Source organism: Littorina saxatilis, linkage group LG10 (genome assembly GCF_037325665.1).
Source record: "Littorina saxatilis isolate snail1 linkage group LG10, US_GU_Lsax_2.0, whole genome shotgun sequence".
NCBI lineage: Eukaryota > Metazoa > Mollusca > Gastropoda > Littorinimorpha > Littorinidae > Littorina > Littorina saxatilis.
This window is the reverse complement of record NC_090254.1, coordinates 14,404,409-14,430,866: the sequence shown is the minus strand read 5'-3', so window position 1 is coordinate 14,430,866 and position 26,458 is coordinate 14,404,409. Positions and strand designations below refer to the sequence as shown.

General features: G+C 44.4%; 1 protein-coding gene across 2 annotated transcripts in view; it reads right to left on the bottom strand.

Annotated features, from left to right (window-relative positions):
- The window catches only part of LOC138978223 (serine/threonine-protein kinase mTOR-like), a 77,225-nt gene that overhangs the window by 36,606 nt on the left and 14,161 nt on the right, over positions 1 to 26,458 (bottom strand). The window contains exons 8-26 of one of the 2 annotated variants that reach the window (XM_070350885.1): positions 25,977 to 26,165; positions 25,135 to 25,247; positions 24,174 to 24,353; positions 23,132 to 23,260; positions 22,584 to 22,729; positions 22,091 to 22,165; positions 19,764 to 19,882; positions 18,363 to 18,459; positions 13,052 to 13,257; positions 11,398 to 11,520; positions 10,828 to 11,004; positions 9,537 to 9,671; positions 8,244 to 8,364; positions 7,705 to 7,955; positions 5,941 to 6,027; positions 4,242 to 4,409; positions 3,752 to 3,864; positions 746 to 1,001; positions 350 to 499 (exon numbers count right to left, since the gene is read on the bottom strand). In XM_070350885.1, coding sequence (XP_070206986.1) covers positions 350 to 499; positions 746 to 1,001; positions 3,752 to 3,864; positions 4,242 to 4,409; positions 5,941 to 6,027; positions 7,705 to 7,955; positions 8,244 to 8,364; positions 9,537 to 9,671; positions 10,828 to 11,004; positions 11,398 to 11,520; positions 13,052 to 13,257; positions 18,363 to 18,459; positions 19,764 to 19,882; positions 22,091 to 22,165; positions 22,584 to 22,729; positions 23,132 to 23,260; positions 24,174 to 24,353; positions 25,135 to 25,247; positions 25,977 to 26,165 — 2,835 coding nt within the window. The remainder of the gene's footprint in view (positions 1 to 349; positions 500 to 745; positions 1,002 to 3,751; positions 3,865 to 4,241; positions 4,410 to 5,940; positions 6,028 to 7,704; positions 7,956 to 8,243; positions 8,365 to 9,536; positions 9,672 to 10,827; positions 11,005 to 11,397; positions 11,521 to 13,051; positions 13,258 to 18,362; positions 18,460 to 19,763; positions 19,883 to 22,090; positions 22,166 to 22,583; positions 22,730 to 23,131; positions 23,261 to 24,173; positions 24,354 to 25,134; positions 25,248 to 25,976; positions 26,166 to 26,458) is intronic. The other variant, XM_070350886.1, reaches the window with a different exon arrangement.

The window sequence follows — 26,458 nt, the reverse complement described above, 5'->3', positions numbered from 1 at the left end:
GTGTGTGTGTGTGTGTGTGTGTATGTGTGTGCCGTTGTGTGTTAGTGTGTGTGTTAGTGTGTGTGTTAGCCTCTGTGTGTGTGTGTGTGTGTGTGTGTGTGTGTGTGTGTGTTAGTGTTAGTGTGTGTGTGTGTGTGTGTGTGTGTGTGTGTGTGCGTGCGTGTGTGCGTGTGTGTGTGTGTGTGTGTGTGTTAGTGTGTGTGTTTGTGCGTGCGTGCGTGCGTACGTGCGTGTGCGTACGTGCGTGTGTGTGTGCATGCGTGCATGTGTACATGCGTGAGTATGTATGTTGGTGTGTTTGCAATGCTCTGCAAGAAACAAACAAAACACATGCAGGTACAACATTTACCTTGTGGAGGTTGGCGAGTTTTACGTTGAGTTTGGTGATGGTGGTGGAGTCAGCCTCTGACTGTTTTTCTCGTTCTCTCTCTGCGTGCCGTTTCTTTTTGGCCTGACGTAGAATTACTGGGATGTCTTCCTCCTCTGCTATTGTTGTGCCCTGAAAACACACAGAAATTATGTCTTTGACTTTTTGATTGGCTTAAGGAATGACATCAAGGATGTGTCCCTTCTCTAATCTTCTGGTCCTTGAAAACTTAAAGAAATCATAGCACTATTGAATATCTTTCTTGTGAGTACCCTCCGTCACTCCTTTTCCTTAAAATCCTCAAAACCCATGGAGATGAAGATGTAGCACATGCCACACACACACACACACACACACACACACTCTCTCTCTCAATACCTGCAGCAGACGCGTCATGAGGATCTCATAGCGGTGGTGGTGTATGCGGTGCCGCACAGTGACCCGGTGCACCATGGGGATGAAGATGTTGTAGCGGATGCCCAGCTGGGCGGCCATCGCTGCCAGGGCGTCCATGCACACCGTCTGCAGGCTGTGGCTCTGGTCCAGGACTCGAACCAGGGGGTGGATGATGAGGGAGGCATAGTCTGTCAGGTCCAGCACCTCTGTCAGGCGGTCGATGGTCTCTATGGCCGTCCTGACAAACGCAAATACGTGTATCAGGCCTGGGAATGAGTCAAAGTGGTTTGGGCGTATTGACGGGCAAATGTTGCGTTTTAAGCATTTTTAAGGGCACACGGAGGCTCTTTTCTTACATAATTAGAAAAGGACTTCTTCGTATTTCCGACGAAAGGCGTATCATTCCCAGGCCTAGTGTATTAATAATAATGATAATAATGACAGCTTATATAGCGCGAACCACAGTAATCTATGCTCTCCGTGCTTTACATATGTGACCCTCCACCACGAAATGAGTCGCATGTCACCTCGCGCGGTTCTGCGCTAGGCTCAATATAAGTCCGGGGAGTGTCTGGTAACAGTGTGAGGGTCACCTTAGTCACAGGCTTATAACTCAAACAGTTTTCGCTCTTTTCTAAAACGGGTTTCACCACTGGATAGAGCATAAAAAACTCTTTAGGAAAATGTAAAAATATGAAAATCATGCAAAGGTGACATGCGACTCATTTCGTGGTGGAAGGTCACATATTAAATATGAATAAGATCATACTATTTAACATAACATCAAATACATACACATTGGATCACTGTGTAGTGGAGGACAGTACAGTGGAACCCAAAATTGATGACCAACAAATATCTTTCTTTACTTCTTTATTTGGTGTTTAACGTCGTTTTCAACCACGAAGGTTATATCGCGACGAGGGAAAGGGGGGAGATGGGATAGGGGAAAGGGGGAAGATGGGATAGAGCCACTTGTTAAGTGTTTCTTGTTCACAAAAGCACTAATCAAAAAATTGCTCCAGGGGCTTGCAACGTAGTACAATATATGACCTTACTGGGAGAATGCAAGTTTCCAGTACAAAGGACTAAACATTTCTTATATACTGCTTGACTAAAATCTTTACAAACATTGACTACTAGAGGAATACCCGGCTTCGCCGGGGTGAATCGCGAGACAGAGACAGACAGCGTGGCGGTTCATCACAATCACCTCTGCAGGCGAAGTCCTGTCAAACGGGATTGAGAATTTTAGAGCTTATTTCTTAGCCCTATATTATCTGTTGTGGCTTCTCAAATGCCAGAACATACAGACAGACAAAAGCCGCTAGACCCCATCACAAACAGAACTCTACAATCCACAGGTTTTTGCCCACACACACACACACAAACACACACACAGAGAAGCCGTATATATATATATATGTATATCTATATCTATAAATATATAGAGATAGGTGAGAGTGTATTTTTCGCGTGGCTATAAATTGATTCGACCTTTTCACTTTGACAGTAAGAACAACTTACGGGTGCAAGGGAAGCGTTCTGGACAGCGCAGTGACATTCTAAAAATAGTTACTCAGAAACGGGAATTTGGGGTGAACGGCGCGAGACAGAGACAGACAGCGTGGCGGTTCACCACAATCACCTTTGAAGGCGAAGTCCTGTCAAACGGGATTGAGAATTTTAGAGCTTATTTCTTGGCCCTATATTATCTGCTGTGGCTTCTCACATGCCAGAACATACAGACAGACAAAAGCCGCTAGACCACATCACAAACAGAACTCTACAATACACAGGTTTTTGCCCACACACACACACAAACACCCACACACACAGAGAAGCCGTATATATATATGCATATCTGTATCTATAAATATATAGAGATAGGTGAGAGTGTATTTTTCGCGTGGCTATAAATTGATTCGACCTTTTCACTTTGACAGTAAGAACAACTTACGGGTGCAAGGGAAGCGTTGTGGACAGCGCAGTGGACAGCGCAGTGACATTCTAAAAATAGTAATAGTAACTTAGAACTGAACGGGAAAGCCACACGAAGGAAGGGAGATAAACGCCAAACACTGGAGAAGATAAGGAAGAGTTACTTATAATGGTGAAATGAACACAAAAACGAAAATGAGTTCAGCGCTGCGCGCTGAGAGCACGTGTTGAAATATCTCATCGATGATATTGTGTCCGGGGTGTAGCTGAATACGGTGTCCAAATTTGAAAAAGATCCACCGAGAACTTTGGCGTTGTGATGTGGTGTAGCGGCTATGGTGTGTCGGTATGGGGGCCCGGGTAGCTGAGGTGGAACCAAAATAGCTGAGGTGGAACCAAAATCGGTTCAGCGCTGCGCGCTGAGAGCACGTGTTGAAATATCGACCAGGTTGTGTCCTGTACCGGGTCAACCTGAATATGCCCACCAAATTTGAAGCAGATCCATCGAGAACTTTGGCCGTGCATCGCGCACAGACAGATACACAGACAGATACACAGACAGACACACAGACACTAGTCGTATATATATATAGATAGATATTCTATACAAGAACCACTTAACAAGGGTAATAAGTGAAGAATTTTATGGGTGAGAAAAGGAAAGTAAAAGGACTTTGGGGAGGCAGAAATAGAGAAGAAACAAGAAAAAGATCCTAATTAGGTTCACGGCATCGAGAGTGATGCGACCTTCTCTCAGAAGTTAGTAGAGAAGGCTCCCCCATCCACCACCCGGGGGACGCGCCTCTACGCCAATTAGGGGGCGCGAGGAACAAATATCTGAGAAAATCGGGTCTTAACAAGGAGGGAGTCTTGGAATGGAGGTAATTTAAAGGGATTATAAACAAAAAGTCTGAGAAATAAACCCTGCTACTGTAACATAATCAGCACCAAAAGTCAATGAGGAAAGCATACAATAAACAGTGAAAGAAAGTAAAGTTTGACTTTCTTTACGCACACACAGAGAAAAACTCAGATTATGGGACTCACTTCCTGACAGGGAAAGGGACCTCGCTGGAGTCAAAGAGCTTGACGATAGGGGGCAGCAGCATGTGCAGGTAGTCGTTCAGGTTGGCTCCAAACATCTGCAGTGCTGTCAGCATCTACACACACAATTCAACGTTCATACACTGAGAAAAAGCGCACACCGTATCAGTGAGAGAGAACTTTCACACTCTTAGTTCTTACAAAAGGACAATACAATCATGATTGCAGCATAAACCATTGTCGTTGCTAGCAGTGGAGACGGTCCTGATAACTCTGCATGATGCAACAAGCAAAACAAGCAAACAGAGTAATGCCCTATGGACGCCGCCGCCATTCTTTTACCATATAAACGCTGCAGGTACTCAGGTCTTTTTCAGATTTTTTGTTGACAGCCTCTGTAAATTTGCCTCTATTTTAAAGACTCGCTCCCTTTAAGACCTAATTTTCTCTGATTTGTAGAGATCTTAAATAGGGGGTTTCACTGTACACCCACCTTGGAAGTGATGACGCGTTCGTGTGAGGTGTCGTGCATGAAGACTCTCAGCAGCATGGGTACAATGTGTGGCAGGTACATCCTGAACTCGGTGCCCAGCGCGGTGGCGATGTTCTCCACCAGGAGAATGATGGTGTTCTGCATGGGGCTCTGGACTGTCCAGAATTCCTGTGCAAATGATGATAAAATCGTTTCTTTAACGTCACTCTGTAAAAACATTGTCAACACGTGTTTGCAAATGAAAATACAGCCAGCTATTAGTGTTATTCTCTATGCACATGTCACTAACACAGAAGGGAATCGAAAAAAGTGAAGGAGGGAATCGAAAAAAGTGAGGGAGGGAATTGAAAAAAGTGAGGGAGGGAATCGAAAAAAGGGAAGGAGGGAATCGAAAAAAGTGAAGAAGGGAATCGAAAAAAGTGAAGTGAAGGAGGGAATCGAAAAAAGTGAAGTGAAGGAGGGAATCGAAAAAAGTGAAGTGAAGGAGGGAATCGAAAAAAGTGAGGGAGGGAATCGAAAAAAGTGAAGGAGGGAATCGAAAAAAGTGAAGGAGGGAATCGAAAAAAGTGAGGGAGGGAATTGAAAAAAGTGAGGGAGGGAATCGAAAAAAGTGAAGGAGGGAATCGAAAAAAGTGAAGGAGGGAATCGAAAAAAGTGAAGGAGGGAATCGAAAAAAGTGAAGTGAAGGAGGGAATCGAAAAAAGTGAAGGAGGGAATCGAAAAAAGTGAAGGAGGGAATCGAAAAAAATGAAGGAGGGAATCGAAAAAAGTGAACGAGGGAATCGAAAAAAGTGAAAAAGGTGAAAAAGAAGGTAGAGGAGAAAATGTTGGGGTATATAATATTTGGTGAAGACATCACTTAACACTAGCAGCATCTGAAGCCGTGAATATCCGCACAACATGGAAGAATCCCAGTACTATGAATGCAAACTCTTTTTTGTGGTTTTCTCGTGGTAAATCCAGAAAGTTGTGCTTTCTTTGCGCTGAAAGAGACTGACTTAAAGAACTGTTGACAAGAGATCTATAGAGAAACCAGCCTCAAAACCAAACAAAATAAGAATCTTAATGAAACTGCCACAGCGGCAGTAGGACAACAATCATAGGTGAAGATGCTGTTTGGTCTTCTTCTTCTTTGTTCGTGGGCTGCATCACTATGTACATAGGGACGAGTGGGATTTCACGAGTATGTATGTTTTTTCCCGACCATTTGGGCAGTGACACTCCAAATCCAAGAGGACGCATGTTTGATTTTTTCTCGTTTTTATAACCCACTAAACTCCGACATGGATTACAGGATCTTTTTTGTGCGCACTTGGTTTTGTGTACACACAAAGAGGGGTAAGGCACTAGCAGGTCTGCACATAGTTGACCTGGGAGAATGGAAAAATTGTACAAGGCTGACGTCCTCAACTCAACTCAATTTTATTAATCCATATTGAAATTAAATTGTAACAATACTCATTTCCAATCAAAAGAATAAGAATGCATAATAAAAATAAAAACATCATAAGAAAATAAGTGAGTATGATTATTATGAGTATGATCATACTAGGCTGTGCGCCCCTCTACACAGTACTGTTCGGTCTATCACACAGAAGTCATAAAGCTTTTGAAAGCACATATTTTCTGTTTCGAGATTCTCTGTCTTACTCAAAACAGCACTGTGATGGAAGGAAGATGCACTGAAGGGTGTTTTTACCTTGATCAGAGCAAAAATATCCTCCAGGTAGTTCTTGATGTGATGTTTCACAATGGCGATGATGACTCCCAGTTGTTGGAACAGGAACTGAAACACAGGTAGGTTTTACCATTATTAAATAAACAAGCACTTCTCAAAGGTCAAGGTAAACATAACATTCAACAGAACATTACAATAAATAGATTAGAACAACAAAGATTACACCTTTAAAGTCGGAATCAGCAGAGAAAGTGATGGACATGTATACACTCAAAACAGATAGGTACGCAGGTATGAAAACCTGTCATGGACACAGACTAACCCCTTTTACAGTTTGAGTTCGGTGGAACGTATGCAGACACATGGGTGTTACTGGGAAAAATCAAAAAACCTGAAAGGTAGGGATCCAGGGGGCGCCGAGGCCCCGGCGGGGCACAGGGGCAGCGCCCCGTTGGGGTGTTGCCCCCCTGAAGCTGAAGCAAATTTGCCAAAATGAAAGCATATAGTGGCCATTTCCAGCATTCTCACAGTCAGAAACCATACAAGAAGAAAAGAAGCAGAAACAAAAAAAGTCCACAAAAATAATACAAATGGGATACTTTACTGTCCCAATCAACCAAGCAAAATCACCGTCAATAATTCAAAAAAAATTCTAGAGCATTCGAAAAATGTCTGACAAGAAACAAGGCATCCCGCGTTTTCTTGAGTTCAGTGGCATTATCAAAGCCACACACAAACACTGCTTCTGATCTGAGTCCTATAATGTATCCATGCGAGGCTTTTTGAAGAAGGAACGAATGTCTCCTGCACTCTGTAAAGCAGCACGTTTCCCCCCTTTCCCAACCATTCCCACCTCCACTTGTTTGTAACACCTTCCTCTAGTTTTTCAAGTTTAGAAGGATCGACATCATCACTGATGTAAGGCATTTTGATCGAGCAAAATGCTCAAGTTTGAAAGAAAGTTTCTGGACACCGACGAAACCAAATCATAATAAGCAAGATGGCGGCAAATCCAAGGGAGCGAACCGAGAAAGCACGCGAACCGGTGTCAAAAGTCGGATCGGAACCGCTGCTCGTTATTTCAACTTAGCGAAACGAAACGGAAAACCGGAATTTCCGGCTTATTTTTTCAAAAACCGGAAATCCGGCAAAAGCCGGAAGAGTAACACCCATGCAGACAGGTAAGCGGGGATGACCTGCTACATGTAGAGGATTTACTTCACCTGAACTCTACAACCACATCTACTTACCTCTTGAAAGTGTGGGTCAGCCAAATGAATCACAAATGCATACAGTTATAGCTGCTACAGGCTCAAACACTAATTTTCCAGTAACCTCAAAAGCGAACATTTCTCTAATAACCACCTCAAACTCACCTCTTTAAAGTTTGGGTCAGCCAAATGAATCACAAATGCATACAGTTATAGCTGCTACAGGCTCAAACACTAATTCTCCAGTAACCTCAAAAGCGAACATTACTCAAATAACCACCTGAAACTCACCTCTTTAAAGTTTGGGTCAACCAACTGAATCACAAATATTCATACAGGTATAGCTGCTGCGGGCTCAAACACACTTCTCTAGTGACCTCAAAAGCAAACATTTCTCCAATAACACCTCAAACTCACCTCTTTTTGACCTCAAAGGCCAACATTGCTGCAGAAACCACCTCAAACTCACCTCTTTTTGACCTCAAAGGCGAACATTGCTGCAGTAACCACCTCAAACTCACCTCTTTTTGACCTCAAAAGCAAACATTTATCTAATAACCGCCTCAAAACTCACCTCTTTAAAGTTGGGGTCAGCGGAGCGTATGACAGACAAGTAGGCAGGGATGACCTGCTGCACATAAGGGACGCACTTCATCTGGAGTGACTTGAAGATGAAGGTGATGGCCTGTACCACCATGGTGTGGTGCTGCGACAGGGAGGGGTCCCGGATGATGCGCATGAGAATGGCGATGGCCACCTGGGGGTAGAAGTCCTCCAGGCCGGTGTTGGCGCCCAGGTTGGCCAGCATCTCCAGCATGTTGAAGTCTGGGGGGAGACAAGAGAGTATGTTTGTACTACAAAGAATGCATGCAACAAGACATGTCAGCACTTACAAGAGCACCCACATATATGCACACATGCAAACATTCACACACATGCAAACATTCACACACATGCAAACATTCACACACATGCAAACACACACACGCCTGTACAACCAAAGACACACACACTCCCACACACACACCCACACACTATTACCCCATACCCCAAAACTCCCTAACTCTCTCCCTCCATCCGAATCCCAACTGCTTTAACAACAATTTCCCTCACCCCCTTCCTCAGGTTTCTTCTCGGACTTGCTGATGGCGGCCTCGCTAGCCTGGTCCTGGCCCATGTTCATGCGATGTTTGTGAGGGTCCAGTGCCCCCAGCAAACCCAGCACTCGGATCACCTGCACCACAAACACCACTGTCATCACTAAAGTCTGAGACAACTCTGGTGAAATGTTACCCTCATCAATGAGCCTGAGCAAACAATAACAAAACAAAAAGAAAGAACACCATGGGGAAGCAGCGCTGTCTGCCATGGCATGAAAAGTAACCGTCAATTTTTTTTAATTTTTTTTTTAAATCGTGCCAAAGTAACTACGGAAAGTTATCCACAACTGTTTTTATTATTCTCTTTATTTATATAGCGCCTTATCCGAAGTTCAAAGCGCTTTATTCATGCTCAAACCTTTGTGTATTTTAGTTTTCCCCCATCAACTTTGGAACGGTGAACATGTCTATATGCTATACATGTCTCAGTCAAGTCAAGTCAAGAAATGTAAACAGATATCATAGGTAGCATTGTGTATGTATAGCAGGTGTTTCAGTGTATGTATAGTGGGTGTTTCAGTGTATGTATAGCGGGTGTTTCAGTGTATGTATAGCGGGTGTTTCAGTGTATGTATAGCAGGTGTTTCAGTGATCTGCATATGGGAGCTCGAGTGGGCGATAATGGACGCTCTGGGTGAAAACAGGGCTAAGTTCAGCTACAGCAGCCGCCACAAACTTCAATACAGTGGAACCCCCCTTTTAAGACCTTGCTTTTTAAGATGCTCTCATCACAACCTGTGTAAAGTTACCCCCATTTTAAGACTCCTTGCTTTTTAAGATGCTCTCATCACAACCTGTGTAATTGTACCCCCATTTTAAGACCTTGCTTTTTAAGATGCTCTCATCACAACCTGTGTAATTGTACCCCCATTTTAAGACCTTGCTTTTTAAGATGCTCTCATCACAACCTGTGTAATTGTACCCCCATTTTAAGACCTTGCTTTTTAAGATGCTCTCATCACAACCTGTGTAATTGTACCCCCATTTTAAGACCTTACTTTTTAAGATGCTCTCATCACAACCTGTGTATATGTACCCCCATTTTAAGATCTTGCTTTTTAAGATGCTCTCATCACAACCTGTGTAAAGTTACCCCCATTTTAAGACTCCTTGCTTTTTAAGATGCTCTCATCACAACCTGTGTATATGTACCCCCATTTTAAGACTCCTTCCTTTTTAAGACCTGATTTGTTCAGATTTTGGGAGGTCTCAAAAGGGGGGTTCCACTGTACACTGTTGCCGTCACCTCTCTGCGGATGGTGGGTCCTTGCTCCGTCTTGAGGAAGTTGAGGAGGACCTCCAGCAGGGTGGGGTACTTGTGGTAGGGCTCCACCACACACCCCGTGCTCTCCACTAGCTGGCCCAGCGCCCACAGCGCTGTCTGCAACACACAGACAAACCAGCAAAATGGTCATGAATGTCAGATACAAATATACCGGCAAAGAAGCATTTTCAACTAAACTTCAGCAAAATGTTCATGAGTGTAAGATACATGTCAGATCTGATCTGCAGGCAAAAAAGATGTCACATACAGCGCTGTCTGGAACACACACACAATCTTCAGCAAAATGTTCCTCTTCTTCTTCTGCATTCCTAGTTCATGAATGTCAAATACAGATCTACAGGCAAAGAAGCATTTTCAACTCAGACTAAAGATATCACACACAGCGCTGTTTGGAACACACACACAAACTTCAGCAAAATGTTATGAGTGTGAGATACAGATCTACGGGCAAACAAGAAGAGCAAACGCTCGATCGAGTCACTTTCGCAGTTCTGAATATTATATGAGGCATCAGATGGACAGGAAGAAATTGCTATTCACAACACAATACAGATGTAAATAATTTGATGTAAAGAATAATCCTATAAAGTTTGAATCAAATCCGATGAATAGTTTCAGAGATATGATATTTCAATTTTTTTCCTTCAAGACATACCTGTGACCTTGAAAAAGGTCAAAGGTCACCAAAGCAGACGTCAAAGTGTAGAGGTCACTGGGAGTCACGTTCACATAAAATTTGAGCCCGGTCACTTTTATAGTTTCCGAGAAAAGCCCAACGTTAAGTTGTGTGTTGCCGAACAGAAAAGGCTAGTTATCTCCCTTGTTTTTCTGATAACGTTCGTAAAAGGCTACAGATGTAAATACTTTGATGTAAAGAATAATCCTACAAAGTTTCAATCACATCCGATGAACTTTGTCAAAGATATAAAATGTCTAATTTTTCCTTTGACGCTGACCTGTGACCTTGAAAAAGGTCAAAGGTCAACGAAACCATCGTTAAAGTGTAGAGGTCATTGGAGGTCACGACTAAACAAAATATGAGCCGGATCGCTTTGATAGTTTCCGAGAAAAGTCCAACGTTAAGGTGGTGTCTACGGACGGACGGCCGGACGGACGGCCGGCCGGACGGCCGGCCGGCCGGACAGACTAACACTGACCGATTACATAGAGTCACTTTTTCTCAAGTGACTCAAAAAGCATTTTCAACTCAGACCAAAGATGTCTGATATATAGAAAATTCTGACCTACTGACCTCTCGTTTTTGAATGGAGGAGGAGTCTTGCAGCATGTCGATGATGAGTGGCAGCAACTCGGGCGTGTAGTCACGCATGGCTACGCCGCTCACCTGGGCCAGCTCACCCAGACACGCCAACACGTTGATCGTCACGCCGGGGTTCGGATCTGGCTCTCTCAGCTTTGGAATCAACACCTGGAAGAAAAAAACAATCATTTTTGGTCTGTATTATTTTTCTCTCTGCAATGAAAATGCCAAGTAAAGAAATCTGCAAGGTACATGTATATTATGCTGCAAATTCAAGACCTCTCTACCACCGAGTCATTGACTCTTTTATGACAGGACGGAATCCATTCCTTGAGTGTCAAATTCCCGCGTTTGCTCTCTTCTCAGAATTGTGGGAGATGAAATGTTCATGTGATTTTGTTCACATTGTATACTTGCTCAGTTGTTAAACTTTCGAGGCAATAGGCATACAGAACACTTTTGTTCAATGGTAGCCATCTACATAAAGTTCTCCAAGCAAACTGTCCAACCCTTTCCCACCCCATGTAACCCATGTTTCCCTGACCTTGCAGCATGACTGACCTTGAGTATGGGTTCCATGTAGGGCCTGATGAGTCGTGCGGTGTTGGCCACCAGGTGTCCCAGCATCCTCGCTGCCTGCTCCTTGTTGCGCCCGATCCCACTGTGCTGCAGTTCTGTCAAGTTCTGCAATCATGTCCAAGCACTGCTGTCAAACTTAAAGCTTAAAAGCAACTGACACTGTAGTACCTCCCCAATTTAAGACTTCCTCCTTTTTTAAGACCCTGCTTTCTCAGATGTTCTGTTCATAGCCTCTGTTAATTTACCTCCATTGTAAGACTCCGTCCTTTTTAAGACCCTGCTTTCTCAGATGTTCTGTTCATAGCCTCTGTAAATTTACCTCCATTGTAAGACTCCGTCCATTTTAAGACCCTGCTTTCTCAGATGTTCTGTTCATAGCCTCTGTAAATTTACCTCCATTGTAAGACTCCGTCCTTTTTAAGACCCTGCTTTCTCAGATGTTCTGTTCATAGCCTCTGTAAATTTACCTCCATTGTAAGACTCCGTCCTTTTTTAAGACCCTGCTTTCTCAGATGTTCTGTTCATAGCCTCTGTTAATTTACCTCCATTGTAAGACTCCGTCCTTTTTTAAGACCCTGCTTTCTCAGATGTTCTGTTCATAGCCTCTGTTAATTTACCTTCATTGTAAGACTCCGTCCTTTTTAAGACCCTGCTTTCTCAGATGTTCTGTTCATAGCCTCTGTTAATTTACCTCCATTGTAAGACTCCGTCCTTTTTAAGACCCTGCTTTCTCAGATGTTCTGTTCATAGCCTCTGTTAATTTACCTCCATTGTAAGACTCCGCCCTTTTTAAGACCCTGCTTTCTCAGATGTTCTGTTCATAGCCTCTGTTAATTTACCTCCATTGTAAGACTCCGTCCTTTTTAAGACCCTGCTTTCTCAGATGTTCTGTTCATAGCCTCTGTTAATTTTCCTCCATTGTAAGACTCCGTCCTTTTTAAGACCCTGCTTTCTCAGATGTTCTGTTCATAGCCTCTGTTAATTTACCTCCATTGTAAGACTCCGTCCTTTTTAAGACCCTGCTTTCTCAGATGTTCTGTTCATAGCCTCTGTTAATTTTCCTCCATTGTAAGACTCCGTCCTTTTTAAGACCCTGCTTTCTCAGATGTTCTGTTCATAGCCTCTGTTAATTTACCTCCATTGTAAGACTCCGTCCTTTTTAAGACCCTGCTTTCTCAGATGTTCTGTTCATAGCCTCTGTTAATTTACCTCCATTGTAAGACTCCGTCCTTTTTAAGACCCTGCTTTCTCAGATGTTCTGTTCATAGCCTCTGTTAATTTACCTCCATTGTAAGACTCCGTCCTTTTTAAGACCCTGCTTTCTCAGATGTTCTGTTCATAGCCTCTGTTAATTTACCTCCATTGTAAGACTCCGTCCTTTTTAAGACCTGATTTTCTTAGAGTTTTGAAGGTTGTAAAAAGGGGGTTCCACTGTAGTGGCAGACTTATAATTTGTAACAAGAGCGTTACGTCTGCTTTGCTTCACAACTTGGATAGTCAACACCCCAATGTAATGCCAAGGTAATGCTAATGTCTGCAGACATTTCTGAAAATTGCCAAAACGTGTTTGTATATTCAACAAAATTGTTCAAAAATAAAACATACGCTAGCATAATGGTATGTATTGTTTTCTTACTTGTAGCAGGATCTGCCTGAGAGACGGCATGACGTAGGCAGGGTTTTTGCTGCTCAGTCTGCCGATCATGCAGATGGCTCGCTCGCGGATCTCAAAGGCCTCGTCGTACAGCGCGTGGAACAGGGAGTTGAGGTTCTCCGACTGTGCAAGGTGAGGGTCAAACCTTTCGTCCAGGCACGTCAGCACGCTGAAGCGAATGTCAGGGTCTGGAAAACAATAATTGAAGAGTAGTTAAATGTTCTTTCCTGATAAGCTCAGTTCAAAAGTATATCATAATCCATACAGGGTTCAGGTAAGGTCATGGGTGAAAGCTATGAAAATCAAATTGACTGAAAATTTTTTGAGGCAGGGGTCCAGGGGCCGCCCAGGCCCTGGCGGGGTACGGGGCAGGGCCCCGTTAGGGGGCCCAGGGGGGCAACGCCCCCCGGCCGAAAACGAATTTTTGCATTATACATTGTGATTTTGTGGCCTTTCCTGGCAAAAAAATACACTTTTTGTCACTATCATGCAGGTCAAAAAAATACCTTCAGATTCTAATGATATGGTAAAAAGGGTAAACAAAATCAAAACAATTCACAGAAGTAATCATTTTTCTTTTGTATCTTTTCACACTTGCATCTTCCAACACAACGACACAATGGATAACAATTAACATTGACAACAGCCAATTACTAAATGAAATAAAAACTGAACAACTGAACAACTGAAATAAAAGTTCGAAATATTTAATTATAAGAAGCAAACATTGCCAGACAGGCATTGAAATAAATGATGAAACAGAATGTCACACATGCAAACAGCATGATGTAGCACTGCACAAAGTAGCAACTAAGCAGTAGCATCTCTTTTAGTGCAAAGTTCTCAAGGAAAAGCACTTGAGTTTCAAGCACCAAACTTATCACACACAGTTTTAGTTTCATGAACTCCAACCTTGGCTAGACTTACTTACTTACTTAGGCCATTATGAACCCCCGGGGGAGCATAGGCCATCGACGACAATTCTCCATCCGACACGGTCCTGGGCTGCCCTTTCTATCTGGCTCCAGGTCTTCCCCTGCCTGTTGATCTCTGCTTCAGTGTCTCGTCTCCAGCTGTTGCGCGGCCGGCCTCTCTTCCTTTTCCCTTGTGGATTCCACTTCAGGGCTTGCCTCGTGATACTGGATGCTGGCTTTCTAAGGGTGTGCCCTATCCAGCCCCATTTCCTCCGAAGAATTTGCTGCGCCGCTGGTTTCTGGTCAGCTCTCTGCCAAAGGTCTTCATTTCGGATTCTGTCCGTCCATCTGATGTTTAGGATGCGCCTCAAGCAGGTGTTGACAAAGATTTGGATCTTTCCCAGCATGGTCTCTGTTGTCCTCCATGTCTCACACCCATAGAGAAGAACAGACTTGACGTTTGAATTGAAGATCCGAAGCTTCGTCCTTTGGCTAATCTCCTTGGAACTCCAGATCTTCTTTAGCATGACAAAGGCTCCCCGTGCTTTCCCAATCCTTGCTTTGACGTCCCTGTCCGAGCCTCCTTGTCCGTCAATGATGCTCCCCAGGTAAACAAAGGACTCCACTTCCTTGATGGGCTCCCCATTGATCATCACCGGATTGTCGGCTGTGGTGTTGGTCTTAATCAATTCGGTTTTCCTCTTGTTGATCTTGAGTCCTACACCGGCTGATATTGTCTCCAGGTGAGTAGTCTTGTCTTGCATTTGGGCATGGTTGTGGGAAAGGAGGGCAAGATCATCCGCAAATCGAGGTCTTCCAGTTGATCGAAGAGTGTCCATTGTATCCCATTTCTCCTGCCTGCTGTTGTGGTCTTCATGATCCAGTCGATAGCCAGAAGAAATAGGAATGGTGACAGTATACATCCTTGTCGTACACCCGTTTTCACCTCAAAACTGTCGGATAGCTGGCCAGCATGTGCGACTCTACACTTCATATCCTGGTAGGTGCCCCGGATGAGGGAGATGAATTTCTCTGGAATGCCGTAGTGCCGCATGAGTTTCCACAGTGACTCTCTGTCCACGCTGTCGAAGGCTTTCTCATAATCAATGAAGTTGATGTATAGAGGAGACTTCCACTCCAGCGACTGCTCCACTATGATGCGTAAACTGGCAATCTGGTCAGGACAGGATCTGTTCTTCCTGAAACCCGCCTGTTCATCCCTGAGCTTGGTGTCAACTGCCTCCTTCATTCTATCCAAAAGGATTCGGTTGAGAACCTTCCCTGGCACGGACAGCAGCATGATCCCTCGGTAGTTTCCACAGTCTCGAAGATCCCCTTTCTTTGGAATCTTGATGATGATGCCTTCTCTCCATTGAGGTGGCACCTCTTCCTCCTCCCAAATCTTGCCAAACAGACAGTGGAACAAACTAATAGATGTCTCCATGTCTGCTTTGATGGCTTCTGCCGGTATCTCATCTGGCCCCGACGCTTTTCCATTTTTTAGTGACATTATGGCTTTCTTGATTTCCTCCTTTGTGGGCTTGTCTGTGTTGATGGGCAGTTCTGTCTCTGCTGGTCTGATGTCCGGTGGTGCTGCAGGGGTGGGTCTGTTCAATAGCTCCTTGAAGTGTTCCGCCCATCGCTTCATCTGATCGTCTGTCGTTGTTATTGGATCCCCATTCTTGTCCCTCACTGGTTTGTCGGTCTGCTGAAATTTTCCTGCTAACTTCTTGGTCGTCATGTAGAGATCTTTCAGATTTCCCTGTCCTGCAGCTTCTTCTGCCTCCTTCGCCAGGTTGTCTATGTAGTCTTTCTTGTCCTTCTTTATTCCTTTCTTTACTTCTTTCTCCGCCGCTGTGTACTCTTTCTGTGCCTTTGCTTTGCCTGCTCTCGTTCTGCTCTCGTTCCTCGCTTTCTTCTTCTTCTTCCTATCTTCAATTTTCTGAATGGTGTCTGCAGAAATCCATTCCTTGTGCTGCGATTTTTTCTTGCCCACCACTTCCTCGCAGGTATCCTTCCACATCTTGCTGTAGTGTTCCCACTGGCTCTTTATGTCTGCCTCATCTTCGATCATCCCTTGAAGTGGCTGGAATCTGTTGGTGAGGCTTATCTGGAATCTTGTGCGTACTTCTTCATCTCTTAGCATTCCCACGTTGAACTTAACCCTAGCGTTGTTTGAGCTGTGGTGTTTCTTTAATCGCAGTCTGACTGTTGTGGTAACTAGCTGGTGGTCTGTGTACACATCTGCTCCCCTCATCACCCGTACATCCATCCAGGATCGTCTGAACTTTTTGTTGATGCAGATGTGGTCAATCTGGTTCTCTGTGACGTGGTCAGGTGAAATCCAGGTGGCCTTGTGTATTCGCTTGTGGGGGAAGACGCTTCCTCCTATCACCAGTTGGTTCAAGGCACACATCTCTGCAAAACGTTCTCCGTTGTCGTTCATCTGTCCCAGTCCATGCTTCCCCATGATGTCCTCGTATCCTGCGTTGTCCCCTCCAACTTTGGCATTGAAATCTCCCATCACCAGCGTTATATCTCTGTCCTTTATCCCGTCCAGGACTGCTTGTAACTGCCGGTAGTAGTTGTCCTTCTTTTCCACGTCTGGCTCTTCGTTTGTTGGGGCATAGCACTGGATGATGTTCAGGTTGATGTTCTTCTTCTTGGTGGCAAACTTTGCTGTGATGATGCGGGGGCTGATAGCTTCATAGCCGATGAGTGCTCTCTGTGCCTCCGGCGCCAGCATCAGCGCTACGCCTAACGTGTGTGGGGCTCCTTCTTCTTGGTGTCCCGAATACAAAACTTCTTCTCCTGATGAGAGTCTCACCCTTCCAGATGTCGTCCACCTTGCTTCGCTTATTCCCAGTACTTGGATCTTGTACTTCTTCATCTCTCTTGCTACCTGCAGTGTCTTCCCAGCTTGGTACATGGTCTGCACGTTCCAGGTGGCTATTCTCGTTGTTCGCCTGGTGGTCAGAAGGGGGGTCGGTCTCGCAGCTTCCTTTCGGCTTTCACTGTTGGACGTCATAGATCTCCTTGATGGAGACCCTTCCTCCTCCAGGCATGTGTCTTGGATATTTGTCGTTGATGCTTCTGTAACGTAGTCTTTTTCTAGGCAGGGGTGTTGACCCTACGCAAACCATTTTAAACTCATGGGGGAGCTGGTCTAGCTTAGTCTGACCTCTATCCTTTGACCTGTCCAGCATGGGTGGCCCTACCAGGAACATTTGCTCCGGCTGGCATAGCTCTCCGGGTTATCGAGATACTCAAGCCCCCACCCCACGACAAGGAGTAGACCGTGTGGGGGAACCTTGGCTAGACCAGCATCAATAAGATCTGTCCATGCGTTTTCCGCAGAAATCATGTCACCACTTCGTAATGCCTGCCAAAACGCGAGAACTTTTTTTTTTATCGTGATGCAGAGCGAATCCGAAAGCGAAGAAACCTCACCTACGGGGTTTACCGCATAGCAGTTCGAAAACGCGTTCCGCTTAAAAAAAAAAAAAAAAATTTTTTTTTTTTTTTTTTTTTTTAAATAAAAATTGCGGATTGACGGAATTTCCGTCAGACTTATTTTCAGATTGACGGATTTCAGTCAATTGACGGGCTACTTTCACCCATGTAAGGTTGTCAGTCACCTGTCATTGACACATCAAAATTTGGTAGGGTGCATGGACTGAAACTCCCTTTAGGTTTTTACGTGTACTTCCGTTTTTACCCCGCCATTTGGGCAGTCATACGTGTTTCTATAACCCACCAAACTCTGACACGGATTACAAGATCTTTTCCGTGCGCACTTGGTCTTGTGCTTGCGTTTACACACGAAGGGAGATAAGGCACTAGCGGGTCTGCAGTTGACCTGGGAGATCGAAAAAATCTCCACCCTTTAGGCAGGGATTCGCACCCAGGACCTGTTTTTCATTTTCATTTTCATTTTCATTACTTTATTGTCCCATCGCTGAGAAATTTGGGTCGCTTCCTCCCAGTGGAAAGCTAGCAGCAACGGAGTCGCGCTACCCAGGTGTCTGCGTGTTTAGGTGTATTCAGCCACCTGCACTTATGGCAGAATGACCAAGGTCTTTTACGTGCCATTGTGATGACACGGGGGTGGGACATGGCTTCCGTCTCTGGGTCTGCACATAAAGTTGACCCGTGTCCGTCCCGGCCCGAATTCGAACCTGCGACCTTCCGATCACAAGTCCAGTGCTCTACCAACTGAGCTACCGGGCCAGGCAGTGTCTCCTGATTGTAACAAATTCAAACCCTTCAAGGCCCGGTCAGGCCCTTCTCTCAACCTATCCGAACATTTGCAACCAGCCACTCCCGGGGGAATAATTCCTCAACTTTCTATGCAAGCAGCAACCTTCCTTCACACTCACCAGAATCCGTGATGCCGACCACGAGAAGTTTGCCCAGCACATCGGCCACAGTGGTAATGGCCGCCACGCTGATCTGGTTCTGGTTGGTCGCAAGCAGCTGTACAAGAGAGCATAGAGTGTCGGATCCTTTACAACTTGTTAAAGTGGAACCCCCCTTTTAAGAATTCCTCATTTTTAAGACCCTGTTTTCTTTGACTTTCTGTTCATAACCTGTGTAAATGTACCCCCATTTTAAGACTCCCTCCTTTTTAAAACCTGATTTTGTCAGATTTTGGGCGGTCTTAAAAGGGGGGTTCAACCTGTGTTCCTTTCCTGCACTAGATCAGCTATACCATTTCAAAATCGAAACTGCCTACATCATAACAAGAAATCTAGCAAACAAATGAGAGCAGGTCATTGCTTGAGAACAGCCACGTATTACACTGTATTACACAATCAAATTTATTTCAGCAGGGCAGTGCAGTACATACAATACTGCTTTCAGCCCAAACGAAAACAAAGCAGTTACCCGAGCACAGATCAAGAAAGGCAGCGTATACAGCATCCAACATTACAAGGAAAATTTCAGCCAATCTTTAAAATAACTTGATTTTCAATGAAGATACATGGTTTTGGTTTTGTCACCCCTATTTGCTCCCTTTATACCATCCCAAATCTCCATGCAATCTGACAATGTCAATGTAGGCACACACAAAAAGCAAGATCAGGCCTCATGTGCGACTAAACCATCATATGGCCACAAAGCTGAAGCTAGTTCCCTCCCCCCTATGTCCGTGTGGCAAGAATCAGACAGCAGAGCACATCCTGCAGGCTTGTCCATACCACAGTGCTCTGAGGGACACCACCTGGCCAGAGGAGACAGCGCTACAAAAGAAGCTATACGGCCCCAGAGAGGACTTGGAGAGGACAGCACGTTTCGCCCTGCAGTCCGGACTGACGATCTAACAGCGAACGACAAGAAGAAGAAGGCCTCATGTGCATACAATAATGGAGGGATGGAAGGATGAATGATTCGATGGATGGTACGGTAAATTCCATCAAGGCCATAGCCACCATAGAGGTGTGAACAAGAAAAACTATATTTCTTCTTATTCTTCTGCGTTCATGGTCTGAAACTCCCATGTACGCTCGTGTTTTTTGCACGAGTGGGAATTTACAGATCTTTTCTGTGCGCACTTGGTCTTGTGCTTGTGTCGCAGGTCTACACATAAGTTGACCCGGGATATCAACAAAAATTCCACCGTTAACCCCCAGGCGCGGCCGGGATTCAAACCCACGACCTTTCGCTTGTGAGGCCGGTGTCTTATAAGACATAAGACATAAGACTTTATTTCAACCATGTGCAGTACACTAGGGACATGGGCCACTGCGCCTGTCAAAAAACAATATACAAATGCTTACAGTGAGCAATGGTGTGAGCAGTCTGGCACAGGTCTGTACTGCCTCCAGTCGTATCTCCTTGTGTTCTGATCCCAGGTAGTGCTCCGCGCAGTACTTCACAAACTGGGTCAGGGAGTGACCTAATTCAATAAAAAGAGCGAGAGCATGTCACGTTGAAAAAGACAATCAAACAACCAACCAAACAAAAACACAACAGTAACCAGGTTTGGTACATTCTTAATCGAAAATTTCAATAATAAATTTTCATTTGATTAATATACTTACCCGAATCACATATAGCATTGACGCAGTCTGAGATGCAAAGGTCTGAAAAATGCTACCCGTCTTAAAAAATTTAAAGGGAAGCAACCCCACCACAAAAAGTGTAAACGGATGCGTTGGTAAGGACGCCAGACCATGGGAGTTATCTCCCATTGGTATGTGTGACGTCACTACCGCTCCCGAACACGTGGTCTAAGTCATACGACTTTTATAGAATACCAAGAAACTATAATGCGGGGTTGGCGGGAGGGCATTAACTATGTGATTCGGGTAAGTATATTAATCGAATGAAAATTTATTATTGAAATTTTCTATTAAATTACATATTCTTACTCCGAATCACATATAGCAGATAGCTTCAACAAGGCGGTGGGAAAGAAAAATCAAACTCCCTTTTAAGTCCTAGAAAGGAACTGGCAACCAAGGCAGGAAGGGACCGAGAACCATCCTGTCGGACCCCGGCGATGTCTCTTAAGTAGAAGTTAATAAAGACATAAGCCGAGCGCCAGTAAGCAGTGCCAAGCACTTCATCCAATCTCCGAGACCGTAAAACGGCCAAGGAAGAGACCCAAGCCCTGGATCCATGGACCCGAGCCGAGTCAAGGGGAGAGACAGGCTGCGCCCAAAGTAATCCAGTTAGGCTCAAACCACTGAGTAGTCAAGTGTTAAACCAGCTCTGAATTGGAAAGATTTGAACCGGTCTTGAGAGAGTGAATCCCAAAGCGGCTTAAGCGCTAGCAGGAAAGGTTTATCGTAATTGTCACTAGCCAGTAGCTATGAATTCCAATTAACCTAGGATGGAAGCAAGCGCCCTAGTGGGAGCTTGCTGTTGTGCCGAACAAGGAACGATCAGTGCCTAAGGTTGTCCACTCGGAGCTGAGTATTCACACAGTATCAAGGAACAACAGGAGACCACAACACATTCACACAGTATCCAGAAACAACAGGAGACCACAACACATTCACACAGTATCCAGAAACAACAGGAGACCACAACACATTCACACAGTATCCAGAAACAACAAGTGATCACAACACATTCACACAGTATCAAGGAACAACAGGAGACCACAACACATTCACACAGTATCCAGAAACAACAGGAGAACACAACACATTCACACAGTATCTAAGAACAACAGGAGACCACAACACATTCAAACAGTATCCAGAAACAACAGGAGACCACAACACATTCAAACAGTATCCAGAAACAACAGGAGACCACAGCACATTCACAGTCACACAGTGTCCAGAAACAACAGGAGACCACAACACATTCAAACAGTATCCAGAAACAACAGGAGACCACAACACATTCACAGTCACACAGTGTCCAGAAACAACAGGAGACCACAACACATTCACAGTCACACAGTGTCCAGAAACAACAGGAGACCACAACACATTCACACAGTGTCCAGAAACAACAGGAGAACACAACACATTCACACAGTGTCCAGAAACAACAGGAGACCACAACACATTCACACATTATCAAGGAACAACAGGAGACCACAACACATTCACACAGTGTCCAGAAACAACAGGAGACCACAACACATTCACACAGTATCCAGAAACAACAGGAGACCACAACACATTCACACAGTATCAAGGAACAACAGGAGACCACAACACATTCACACAGTATCCAGAAACAACAGGAGAACACAACACATTCACACAGTATCCAGAAACAACAGGTGACCACAACAAATTCACACAGTATCCAGAAACAACAGGTGACCACAACACATTCACACAGTATCCAGAAACAACAGGTGACCACAACACATTCAAACAGTATCCAGAAACAACAGGAGACCACAACACATTCACACAGTGTCCAGAAACAACAGGAGAACACAACACATTCACACAGTATCCAGAAACAACAGGAGACAACACATTCACACAGTATCCAGAAACAACAGGAGACAACACATTCACACAGTGTCCAGAAACAACAGGAGAACACAACACATTCACACAGTATCCAGAAACAACAGGAGACAACACATTCACACAGTATCCAGAAACAACAGGAGCAGTGAGAACTGTACCTTCAAAGTCGAAGCTGCCCAGGGTACGCAGGGCAAGAGTGATGCTGGTCACGTCGTGTGGCTCTGGTGCCAGCGCTGCAAACACATCACAAAGCAAACTTGAGATACTTATGCAGCTAACAGCAAGTGTTCAAGACAAGAGTGTCCTTGCACTGCATGGCAGTACAGTGCCAAGAGAGGTTTTTTAAGGTAGGATGTGTGGGTGGTGGGGGGTGTTCTATTATACTTGGCTTAGTGGCTCCCTTCAAAAACTTTCCCAATGCCAATCACATAGTAAACATTGGTGTTGTAAGGCCACACTGATGTGGCAAAGGCACTTCTCACGCATTAGTAAATGTATTGCAAGTTGACCAAAAAGCTATATTTTTGAGGATTCTAATTCTGAGGATGGAGCACAAAAACACCTCTGAAATTATGTCTTGGAGCTCACAAGAAAATCTGATTTCAGCCAAAGTCTGAAGATTCTCGTGTGTGCACATTTACTGCCACGTACCTATGGAAGCCCCGGTGGCCCCGGGATGCTGGAGTCGCTGTCCCATCAGCATGTGGCTGAGCATCTTGAGCAGGCCGTCCTGGATGTCCTTCTTAAGCTGAGGGATCTGAGTTGCCAGTTCACGCAGCGCTGCAGTCAGGGCTGGGCTGTGTACAGGTTGAAAGTGTATCATGCATGCGTCTGGTTTTATCAGTGAATTACACTGAAATTCACCTACAATGGACTATGCACAAGATAAATGGTTAACAAGTGTCTGAAGTGTCAGGCTTTGTGTAATAGCCCCCTCCCTCGAAACAGGCGTATGGCTGCCTGAATGGCAGGGTAAAAACGTCCATACACGTAAAAACCCACTTGTGCAAAACATGAGTGAACGTGGGAGTTTCAGCCCATGAATGAAGAAGAAGAAGTAATAGCCCTATGTCTGTAGGATCACCAAATGTCCTCCACCCTGAAGTATCAGTAAACAACTCTTCCAGCGGAAGTACACAGATCCATAACTAAACTTTAACAATGACACCAAACAAGCATATAGGACAAGGTGCAATTACCTGAGCCCGGTGGCGAACATAGAGTCCAGGAGCTCCTTAACGTTGGCAGTCATCTCGGGACCCATCGCTCTGGCCAGCATGCTGATACAGGTGAACACCGAGGGGTCCACCACCCAGCCACGCGTCTTCCTGTAGCAAGAACACTCACTGAACACCTGCTGTTAACACTCAAACTTTGTGACATCATGGACAAATTGTCATGGAGTTGGGTGTTTAGGGCACCCTAGTCCAACCTTGAGTTTCATGAATAAAGGCCGACTTGACTGCACTCCTGAAGCAAGAACACTCACTGAACACCTGCTGTTAACACTCAAACTTTGGGAGATATCATGTGACATCATGGACAAATCGTAATGGAGGTGAGTGTTTTGGGGACCCTAGTACAACCTTGGGTTTAATGATCTAATAAACAAAGGGAAGTAAGCTCTATAAATGCATACAACATGTGTAATACTATGGAGTAAGTGAGAATTATGCCGAACTAGTCTCATGGCACCTGAGAAAATAACAAGTATTGAAATGAACAAGCGACTTTCATCCTCTTGAGTTTCATTTGTTTGTTTGTTTGTTTGTTTGTTTGCTTAACGCCCAGCCGACCACGAAGGGCCATATCAGGGCGGTGCTGCTTTGACATATAACGTGCGCCACACACAAGCCAGAAGTCGCAGCACAGGCTTCATGTCTCACCCAGTCACATTATTCTGACACCGGACCAACCAGTCCTAGCACTAACCCCATAATGCCAGACGCCAGGCGGCGCAGCCACTAGATTGCCAATTTTAAAGTCTTAGGTATGACCCGGCCGGGGTTCGAACCCACGACCTCCCGATCACGGGGCGGACGCCTTACCACTAGGCCAACCGTCTTGAGTTTCATGAATAAAGGCAGACTTTACTGCATTCCTGAAGGATTGAAGACTGTCAAGAACATATCAATTCCACTTTATCACAAGCACTTGAGGTAAGCAGTTCCTCTTTTTCTTAATTTTCTATTGTAGGATTTTAGCTTTTATAAATGACGATACGAGGTAAGCAGTTCTCACTTTGAAGAGTAGTCTTTCGGGGGCAGTGAAGCACGAATGATCTCCATGACGCGGGGCAAGTGACGGAACATCTCGCCCTGGATGGAGATGGCCAGGTAACCAATGGCCTGGAACGCCTGTGTGCGGTCACGTTCACGCTTCAATGACGCCAGAAGAAAATTGATGGTCTCACCCAGGTAGCTAGAAAAAGAGGAAAAATTGCAGGTAAAGAAATAAAAATAACAGCGTTAATTGTAAGGTTAGTGAAAGTGCCTTGCCCCACTATCTGGGCATGAGTAATCTCTATCTCTCTCTGTATGCGTAATACACACACACAAACACGCACACGGTTGTGCACTGATATACGATAGTGCAAGTATGTCTTCATGTGCATCCGCTTCAAGAGTACCGCAACAGTCAAAGACAGAAAACATCTCAGTAGACAAGAATTGTAGCTTTAAGCATGATATTATGGACATCACCTTTTCACACCTTCTGATTTCAGCTAACGACAAGAAGAGGACACCTTCTGATTTAAGACTTTCCCCTTAAAACCTTGCTTTTTCAGACATTGTGTTCATAACTTCAGTAAATTTACCTCCCTTTGAAGACTCCCTCTCTGTAAAGACCTGATTTTCTTGTATATTCGGTGGTCTTCAATAAGGGTTCTACTGTTTTGATAATGGGATTACTATGAGTGCATGTGGGGTACATAAACTCGACCCACAACTTTTGTAAGAAGTACCAATACCATTGGATGACTTTTACTCTTCCTCCTTTCCGTTGCTGTTTCATAGTGTTCACCATACCTGCCACAAATAGCCAAAAGTATATCCTTACTATCCTGATAATTTAATACAGAACTTACCCAAACTGTTAACTGTTGTGTTTTATTTTTGTTTTGACGAATAGCCAAATTCCGGCTTCAGTCATAGCACAGCCCCATGCACAAATGGATCACAAAAGACACACGCATGCTTACGCTCGAGAGAAGATGGCGGGGTTGAAAGCGGCCAGGCGCGGCAGTGTGGACAGCAGGGCCTGCTGGACGAAGAATGACCGGCTAGCCTTGCACCTCAGCATGATGTTGCACACCTGGCGAAAACACTACTAGGTCAACACATCAGTGGCCATCGTCTTCACAACATTCTTGATTTTATTTCATACTTTAATATCCTATCACACCTGGCGAAAACACAACTAGGTCAACACATCAGTGGCCATCGTCTTCACAACATTCTTGATTTTATTTCATACTTTAATATCCTATCACACCTGGCGAAAACACAACTAGGTCAACACATCAGTGGCCATCGTCTTCACAACATTCTTGATTTTATTTCATACTTTAATATCCTATCACACATGGCGAAAACACTACTAGGTCAACACATCAGTGGCCATCGTCTTCACAACGTACTTCTTGATTTTATTTCCTACTTTATTGTCCAATTAAGTTCATCCACACTGTTGAACAGGATGCACAGGTGAGCCTTGTTGGTGCTGGGTGATGCAATTTCTTTTTTGAGATAATAAAGTATCATTGTATTGTATTGTATCCTATTCCTGGGAAGTTTGGGTCGCTTCCTCCTACTGGAAATTCAGCTAGTAGCAATACGAGTTGAGAAAAAAAAATATATAAGAAAATCAATATATATAATAGTAAATATTTTTCAAGTTTATACAATGTGCAGCTCAATGATCAGGGATGTTTATTTGTTAACCAAGAAACGTAAATTTTGACCTAAAAAAACCAAACTGACAGAATAAATGATCTACAAAAAAAAGTTAACCCGCAGAAATGTTGCTCCAAGTGCACCGTACCTTGTCAAAATTGTTACTCATCAAATCCTTGCAGCTTTTGCTCTCGGTCACAGGCGCCTTTTGGTGAATGTTCCTTCCTCCTTGACTGAAGATCACCAAGGGAGATGATTTCTGCTGCAGCTGCTGCAGGGCAGACACCGTTCCATTGGCCCTCATTTTGGATCCCATCTCCTGCGAACACGCCTCCAGCTTCAGAAAAACACATTCTGGCATGTTAAGTAGGGGGTATTTTAAATAAATATCAAATCTTTGCCCTCAACCTCTGAACAGAAGCCAAAATCCATGCAAGAGCGCCCCCATGCTCTGTGTGTTTCAGGCATGCACAAGCTGCAAAACAAACGCAAGTGGCAAAAATCTGGCAAAAAAAAAATGGGGAGGAAGAATAAGAAGAATGGAATGATGATGACGGTGATGATGATACAAGAAAGATGAAGAAAAAGCAAAAACAAAAAAAATAAAAAAATAAAGATTACCAAAGAGAG